Here is a 9,230-nt window from a genome sequence, read left to right as displayed (position 1 = left end):
AAAAAAACCCTCTGACGCTCAAGTCAGCGATCACTTCGACACAAAACAGGAGAGCAATCACTTCGACACAAAACAGGAGAGCAGAGAGCTTTTGTGAACTAAAGAGTTACTTACTTGAAATGGAGAGCTTGAGTGGTATTTATATAAAAAATTGAGTTAAATTAAACATTAACCCTCCAAGGCCTTAGAAATTGGCAACTAACCCCGCTAAGGTCTAAAAATGCAAATTAACCCTTTAGGACTCCCAAATTAAGAATTAGTCCTTTAAAAATGCAATTCTCGCAAATTGACCCACTTAATTTATTTATATATTTTATGTATATTAAAAATATACTTATTCCCATCAAATATTGAAAAAATTATACAAGATCTTCACCTTATAATTCGTCTATGACTTCCAATTTCTGGAGACGGCATGTTCCACTATATACACTGAACTTTAAAATTAAACAAGAAGTCGGTCCGAAAAAAGCTAGAAGGCTGGGAGAATCGCTCCCTTGCTCCTGGGAGTAGGATAACCCTGATTAGTAGTGTGCTCCTCTAGATCCCGATCTATCTCTGTCAGGTGATTCAGCCTCCTTTGGCTGTGTTGGAGAGACTGGAGCTTATTTTTAATGCCTTTCTCTGGGGCTCTAGACCCTTGGAGAAGAAGTCGCATTGGGCTTGCTGGTCTCGCGCCTGTCTCCCAGTGAAAGAAGGGGGCCTTGGCTTTCGTAGGCTGAAAGACATTGTTGACAGTTTTTTTATGAAGCTGTGGTTCATATTCCGGCATGGTTCTTCTCTCTGGGCGAGATTCCTTTCGAGGAAGTATTGCCGGACTGTGAACCCTATCTGTGCTCCATCTCGTGGGGCCATTTCTCCAACTTGGGGTGATTGCTCAAGATTAGGCCTCGTGCAGAGACTGGTATCCGGTGGAGGATTGGTCACGGGGAGGTATCTTTTTGGTATGATACCCGGTTGGGTGATGCACCTCTGTCGAGCAGGTGTGATGTTAGAGGGGACCGGAGAGTGAGTGTTTCTAGCTTTTTGTCGGAGGGAGCCTGGGATTTTGATCTCCTCTGTGCTATCGTCGCTCCCTCGGTGGCGGATGAGATTGGGCAGATACATGTTTTGGTGGATGAGCCGGATGCGGCCTTTTCGATCCACAGCACCGATGGTGCTTTTTCCGTGAGATCTGCGTGGGAGCAGGTCAGACCGAGAGGATTGGTCTCGGATATCCTGACTCCTTGTTGGGGGCGCTGGATGAGGCCCACCATGTTCTTCTTTCTGTGGCGATTTTGGAATCGATGGTTACCTGTGGATGAGGTGTTCCAGCAGCGTGGTATTACACTTGTGTCCAAGTGTCAATGTTGTGAGATGTCGGAGACATTCACCCACATTTTCATCGACGGTCCCATTGCCCGTTCTGTGTGGCATTTTTTGGGGGCCATATTCCGTGTCCGTATCCCCGTCACTGAGGACTTTCGTCTATTTTTTAGTTCTTGGAAGCGGGGTCGCGAGTGGTCTCCTGGGGGTAATGTGAAGGAGTTCATTCCATTTGTCGTGCTTTGGTTCCTTTGGACTGCACACAATGATGCTAAGCACCGTCACTTACCCTCTTCTGCGGAGAAGGTCAAATTTCAAATTTTGTCTTATCTGAGACTTGCTCACTCGGCAGCCACTATCAAGCCTAGCCTTTGGATTGGGGCTTTGCAGGCTGCCCGGACCATGGGTATCTCAGTTGGGCTTCAACGGATTCATAAGACTGCGATTGTCCGTTGGCTGAGGCCGCCGCTTGGGTTCTTCAAGTTAAATGTTTATGGTAGCTTGAGAGGGAACCCGAGTGAGTCTTCTGTGGGTGGGGTTGTTAGAGATTCTTCTAGGCGGGTCTTGGCTTATTTCAGTGAGTTCATCGGTATGGGGTCCAATGTCCGTGCAGAGCTTTGGGTGGTTTGGAGGGGTATCATTCTCTATTCTGATCTTAGCCTTTTTCCCTTTTGGATTGAGATCGACTCCCAGATAGCCATTCAGATTCTTCGATCTCGGAGGTGTCGTTGGGATTTGGACCATATTTTGTCGAGGACGCGTGTTTTGGTGCGGGATAGGCCGGTTCATTTCTCGCATATCTATAGGGAATGGAATTCGGTAGCGGATGCGCTGGCGCAGCTTGCTCATGACCATAGGCAGTGTTTGTTAGAGACTGGTGTTCCTCTAACCACTCACATCGCTGCCTTGGCCCGTTCTGATTTATCCGGGATTCCTTACCTTAGATCTAGATTTACCTATAGCCTTTTACTCGCTTTTGGCCGTTTCTTTTGGGCTTCCTTTCTTTTCTTCTCTTGCTCTAGCTCCGCCTAGACCTTTTTTAATTTATATATATATATATATATATATATATATATATATATATATGTAGATATTTAATTTTCTTTGCAGGTTCAGCTTTCCGGTTCCTTCCGGAGTTTTTTGGAGTTACCTAGTCTCCCTGCCCCGATCGACTTGATTTTTCAGGGAGATATACTTGTCAGGCGTTCATTGTGGTTTTCCCTTGCCTGGCTCTTTCTTTTGGATGGTGGTAGACGGTGGCGGATTCATATGCCTTCTTTTTTTTTGGTCTTCCTATCTACTCTGTTTTTAGTTTATGGTTTGGGATCTCTACGCCATATCTCTGTTACCTTTTGGGGTGTGCTGGTTGGTGGCCGCTCTTCCTTTTTCAAGGCGATCTATTTTGTTCGTTGACTCTACAGCTGATCGTGACTTTCGGGATATATCTCTAGCTTAGCTTTCACCTTCTAGTCCAGCTCAGGATGTTGAAAGCGCTACATTCGCGCCTCAGTGTCTGTTTGGATTTTACCTAGCTAGAGCCGTGGAATTTGCTGTCCTTTTGCTGTGCAGGATGACTTCTGCTTATGATTTGTTAGTTGTCAATGATATTTTGTCTATATTCACTCAGTTTCTAGGGTTGTCTTGGTCTGATACCCTAGTTGTTTGGATGTGACTATTTTTAATGTGTGGCCCTTTGAGGAGGTCTTGGCCTAGGCCTCCTCCCCCTTTAGGATTTCTTTGTATTGCTTATTTATGTTTATATACAGGTAGGGGTCTGCCTAACCCCCGCTTCCAGCGGTGTTTTTTTTTTAAAAAAAAAAAACTTTAAAATCAAACAATTATATTAGATATAAACAATTATTTATATTTAACATAAGTCCAATATTTATCATTTCTTTTCATCAGTCATTATTATCCAAACGTAGACATTTTCTTGTATTTTTAATTGTTTAATTTTCAATTTTTTCTTTTTAAAATATTTATCATTTATTTTCATCAGTCATTATTATCCAAACGTAGACATTTTCTTTTGTTTAATTTTCAATTTTTTCTTTTTAAAATATTTATCATTTATTTTCATCAGTCATTATTATCCAAACGTAGACATTTTCTTGTATTTTTTAAATACAAGAAAATGTCTACGTTTGGATAATAATGACTGATGAAAAGAAATGATAAATATAGGACTTATGTTAAATATAAATAATAAATATATGATAGTTATTAAAGTACTCGTTGACTCAAATTTTTTTTATATTTTTATGACGAAAAATTCATAAAATATATTTGTGGGGGTGCATTGAGTAAACTCGGATATATGTACTAGTTTACAAATTATATAAACTAGGTAAATAAGCGGAAGACTGCAGACATGTTCCAGAAGAGAAGACTAGTGGAATTCAAACTTGAGACCTTAGCCCCAAGCTAGCTTCAGCCTTCACATATTCAACCAACTAAATTATTATACTCTATCAAAAAAACATAGAGCCCATTTGAGAACACTAGATAGTTTAGAAAAAATATTTATTTTTTTAAAAAAGTGTTTTTCTTAAAAAGTTATGTGTTTGGTTACAATAGTTGATTTTTTTAAAAAAAACACTTATTTAAGCTCAAATAAATGATTTTTTAAAAGCTAGAAATTTTGATTTTTTGATTTTGCGTATGTTTTAATTTAAAATATCACATTTTTAACATTTATCCAAACATTAAAACTGCTTTTGTTTTTTTTTTTTTAATAAAATCACTTTAAAAACATGAACTTATTTAAGTGATTTTTTAAGCTAATAACTTTTGTATCCAAACCGGCTCATAATGTTTGGTTGACTGATTAATTGAACGAATACTCTTGTATATTTTTATCCTATATATATATATATTAATTTTTATTTTTACTCCGATCATTAGATATTTATTTTTCTTCTTTAATTATCAATACTTTCATCCTCCGGGTAGTACAATCATTTGAGATTATTATTGGGTTATTAGAGTAATTTGAGAAAAATAAAAACCAAATGAGACATTGACGGTCGGAATGTCTCGAAATATTGATAAAAAGGGTTACTATTTTTTTGGTCATGTCTGGAAACCCTAGAACACACGTATACAAATCGAAAATTAAAATTTTCTTTTACTTTTTTATATATCTCTATGTGATTCTTACTCTTAATTCAAAATTTCATCTTGTAAGAATCATCAGATTTTATATTATTTTATTTATCTTTTTTTCTTTTTTATTTTCCATCTTGTGGAGGTGCACTTGGCTAATTTACACGTGTTGTTAATTTCTAAAGCCACGTGTTGTATTATATTCAACTGATTATCTATTAACAAAATTTCGGGTGAGACGATATCACGAGTGAATTTTGTGAGACAGATCTTTTAATTTGATCGTCCATGAAAAAAATATTATTTTTCATGTCAAAAATATTAATTTTTTTTATTGTGAATGACATGATTGACCCTTATCACGAATAAAATCCGTCATACCGTCTAACAAAATACTACATACTCCTTAACCAACACCTTCTTGAACTAGCCTATCACACAAAGCTTGACTAGTGTGATTTACGTGGCTAACGTAGTTTGCAGGCTGATGCATTAGTCCGAAGGTTTATCCAGGACGCACCGAAAAGTAACGACCGTGGTTTTTCACGTCATAAAAAAAAAAAAAAAAAAAAAAAGGGTGAAGAGAGACTACCGGTTTAAAACATATCCATCCCACGTACAATGCATGTGTTCTTTATTGGTATATGATAATATGAAGATAGAATTCCACGTACTACATCGCAAATATTCTTTAATGGTAACATCGCACACGGGATAATTTTCGATGCGCTTTACTGAATTGAAGGCAGCCATAGCCACCATTACATTGTAAAAATCAAAATACACCAAACATTTGTGTCTCAAAAGGTAGCAACCTAACCATAGCATAAATCAAGAACTCATATATAACTAACTATTCGACTCACAAATATCCAAAATAGTTTCTTATCAATATTACTAATATTTATAAAAACAACATACAAAAATTCTTTAAAACCAGCACCAATATCAGGATATAATTACATAAGCATCATAAAGTCACTAAACATAGTACATCGTTCAGTTTCTTTCATGGTTGTATCATGAATCGCGAGCAACTATGAGTTCCACGAGTTGTTCAGTATCTCCAACGTCAGATAACGCCAAAATGTCGTCTTCCGTTGTGAAACTGTACTTTTGTCCAATAGCTCTCAAAAGCTGGTAAACTTCGAACATCGTAGGCCTCTCTTTTGGACCTGGAACCACACAATTACAGGCGACCTTGAGAAACTGGAGTAGCTCGTTATCATAACCTTTTCCTTTCAAGGCTGTGTCGACCGAATCTTGAAGCGTAGAGGTACTTGAGAGTTGCGAAATCCATTCAACTAGATTCCCCTTGAAGCTTTCGGGGGCTCTTTTGACATAATTTGGTTTCTCCCCGGTCACCAACTCCAGTAGCACGACCCCAAAACTATAGACATCGCCTTTTGGGGTGGCTGTTAAAGTTCTAGTATATTCGGGAGCAACGTACCCCAACTCCCCGAAATCACCATTCACAAACGTGCTCAAATGAGTGTCAACGGGATTCATGAGCCTAGCAAGTCCAAAATCAGAGATTTTGGGCTCGTAATCCACGTCCAGCAGTATGCATTTCGAACTGATATTTCGGTGAATTATACGAGGATTACAAGTATGGTGGAGCCATGCGAATCCTTTTGCTGCCCCAATCGCAATTTTGAGCCTGGGAGGCCAGTCCATAACTTTTCCACCATCAGTTACTTCATGCAGCTTATCATGAAGGTTTCCATTTGGCATGTTCTTATAGACTAGGAGTCTTTCCTTCTTAGTCATACAAAAACCAAGAAGTGGGACCAGGTTGCGGTGTTTCACGCTTCCTAGAGTAGCCATTTCAGACATAAATTCTTTTTCCGAGTGTTGAGTATCCTGCAATCTCTTCACCATAAGAGAGGTTCCATCTTCAAGTACTGCTTTGTACATCGTTCCAGTTCTTCCTGACCCGATAATATTTTCTTTGCTGAAGTCATTAGTGGCCTTCATGAGATCTCGTAAGTTCATTTTAGACACCGCTTTGTCAAACATTTTAAGCTGAAAAAACATGCAATTCTCAGTTATCCCTTCTATGGAAACAGATAGACAAAAAATATCGGGACATTTGATTAACTTTTCACGAGGAACATGCAAAATGTGACTTAAGAATTCAACATAAGCCTCGTCAATGTAATTTACCCTCGTTGCAAATTAAAATACAGAAATTCTAAAAATAAGAATTTATCTTGCCTTAGTGTGTTTGGTGCCCTTGATACTCCTTGCCCATTTGTTGCCCAGAGGATCTTCATCCTTCTTTGTTCTCGACACCTTACGCAAATAGAAAAACATGCCAATTCCAACACCTAAAGCTGCAATAACCACACCAGCAACAGCTGCCGCAACAATTGCCGGAGCACGGGTTTTCTTTGAAACATTCTGACATGAGCCCAAAGGACCACCACACAGCCCCACATTACCTGCATAGCTCTCAGCTGGAATAGTTGTATTGAAAAACGATGGAACCGGACCAGTCAATTTGTTGTTTGCCACCGAAAACGTCTTGATTCGGTTAAGTAGGGCGATCTGAGGAGGGATTTGACCGCTCAATTGGTTGTTGTCGAGTTTAAGTAAATTCAAGTATTGGCATTTGGCAAGATCCTCGGGGATCTCTCCCGATAACTGATTGAATGATAGGTCGAGTGTCGTCAGATATGTAGTCAAGTTTGAGATATTGTTTGGAATGTTACCACGGATGTTGTTGTGCGAAAGATCTAAGCCAGTCAACGATGAGCAATTAACAATTCCTTGAGGAAACTCTCCCCTAAGTCCCATGTCCGGTAGCTTGATATTTAGAACCTTATTCTCATCGTCGTGCCAGCACTCAATGCCAGTAAACTTACATATATATCCATTGGTAATATTATTGAAATTCCATGAATTTCTCAAGTAGTTGTTTGGGTCTTCCAAAGAATTTTTTATGGATATCAGACAGTCCACGTCACTTTGAGCGGCAAAGCAGATTGATTCGGTTAGGATAAACCAAATAGAGATTATAACAAGAGTAGGACGTGCTTGAAAACAGAACATTAATTCTGATAAAGGGGCCATCATGAAGAACCAAAACTGAAGTCAAACTCAAGGTTTTTGGTGCATCACAGATAGCATAATTCACTTCCTGAAACAAGCACACACGCAGAAAAAAAAAAAATCAGACAAACATCTCATAACTTTCAGGTGAATCCGATATATGCTATTCCAGAGCATGACTAACGGTTTCCGACCACAAATCACCCCACAACCAAAACATGGCAGATGAGGGTTTAGTACATGCCGCCCGCAGGACACTACCCTACAGGTGACGTGTAACCCCATGATTGATCAAAATTAGTGGGTCCCATGTAGGGCCCACTGATTTTAACCAATCATGAATCACCACGTCACCCACAGGACACTACCTGCGGGTAGCATCGACTCAACCGCAGATGAGATCATAACCTTTTAATCCTCAGGTGATTACTCAACCATAGAATTATCAAAAGGAAATCAAGAAGAACTAACATAACTGATTTCCCATGTTACACAAATATCTGCATAAAAATTCACTCCCTCGAACAAAACCACGGCAACAATCAAAGACCATAATCACAACAAAAAAAGGCACGTTTGCATAATAAAGTACACAAATTACTAGAAAACTCTTCCATATCTTTATGAATATTATGGAATTTTAAGAGTTTTATTGAACGAAATGAAGTGGGCAAATATCATTAACACGGTTCACATTAAATTGTCAAATAAAGACTTCACTAAACTCAACACTTCCTCTATCCGCAAGAACAAAGAAACCCTAATTAGGAGGGGGAAAAGATACAAGAAAACAGTAACAAGAAGCTGGAGAATCAAAACCAAAGGCTCCAACAAAAATACAACATATCAAACAAAGATAGCCAAATACATCACAAAAACATACTCGACTTCATCCTTTTATGCCCCTTAATTAATCAAAATAAATTCACATGACCCAAATAATCACGCAAAAAGAAGAAGAAACAAAGATGCACAAAAACCCACCTGAGATACCACAAAATTCTCCGTAATCAACAAAAAGAACACCTAAATCAGAAGCCCAGAACTTCAAATCACCTCCAAGAAATTTTTTTTAAAAAAAGGCAAAACAGACCAAAACAATTTCAAGTCTTGGAGAAAAAATTCAGAGTCAGCCACAAAAACATCATCATCTAGAATGAATAAACAACCCAAAAGCCAATGAAGTCTATATGTATAAAGTAAACAATGAGAAACTATTTAACTATTGAAGAAAGGACTCGAGGAAGATTAATTACGCTGAAATGTGAAAGCTTTGATCTTTATCATATCGTGGAACGGAGACCTGGGAGTGGACTGGGATTATGGATTATGACGGGTTAATGGACATGGTACGTGTTGTTCACACTCTTCAATTCAAGTGTGGAAATTTAGGCAGCATTTTTAAGAGTTTTTGGGAAGTATTTTTTACTTTTTTTTAATAAAATTTTGAAAAATTTCGAAATTTTGAGGAAAAAAAAAGGTAAGAAATACTATGCTCTTGCAAATAACATCTTAGTCGATTAGTTCAATTATTTCTTAAAAATAATAATAATAATAATAATAATAATAATAATAAAGAATTTTGTAAATTATTTTGATTGTTGGTTTCTATGATCTATTATTTATTTCATTATTTCTAGGTTTTTCAAAACTCTCCGAAGTATTCAAAACTAAATAAATAGTTATATCACCGTTGTTAAATTGCTTTTGTAGATGTTATTCGGAATTGTTAAAATGACGAACCAGGTTATTCAACGTAAAATAAA

The 9,230-nt window shown here is 37.8% G+C and overlaps 1 protein-coding gene across 2 annotated transcripts; it reads right to left on the bottom strand.

Moving 5' to 3' along the window:
- Nucleotides 1-5,254: 5,254 nt before the first annotated feature.
- LOC140877073 (probably inactive leucine-rich repeat receptor-like protein kinase At5g48380) lies at nt 5,255-8,843 on the bottom strand. Of its 2 annotated transcripts, none has more exons than XM_073280575.1 (3): nt 8,721-8,843; nt 6,628-7,552; nt 5,255-6,435 (listed from the first exon to the last, which is right to left on the bottom strand). In XM_073280575.1, the coding sequence occupies exons 2-3, from the start codon at nt 7,486-7,488 to the stop codon at nt 5,431-5,433; spliced, it is 1,866 nt and encodes a 621-aa protein (XP_073136676.1). In that variant the 5' UTR covers nt 7,489-7,552; nt 8,721-8,843; the 3' UTR covers nt 5,255-5,430. The 2 variants fall into 2 exon arrangements, with proteins under 2 accessions (XP_073136676.1, XP_073136667.1); XM_073280566.1 differs by lacking the exon at nt 8,721-8,843 and adding an exon at nt 8,449-8,712.
- Between the last annotated feature and the right edge of the window lie 387 nt (nt 8,844-9,230).

The sequence above is a fragment of the Henckelia pumila genome, chromosome 1, assembly GCF_033568475.1.
Source record: "Henckelia pumila isolate YLH828 chromosome 1, ASM3356847v2, whole genome shotgun sequence".
NCBI lineage: Eukaryota > Viridiplantae > Streptophyta > Magnoliopsida > Lamiales > Gesneriaceae > Henckelia > Henckelia pumila.
Note: the sequence above shows the minus strand (reverse complement) of the source record. Positions and strands in the feature narration are given on the sequence as shown.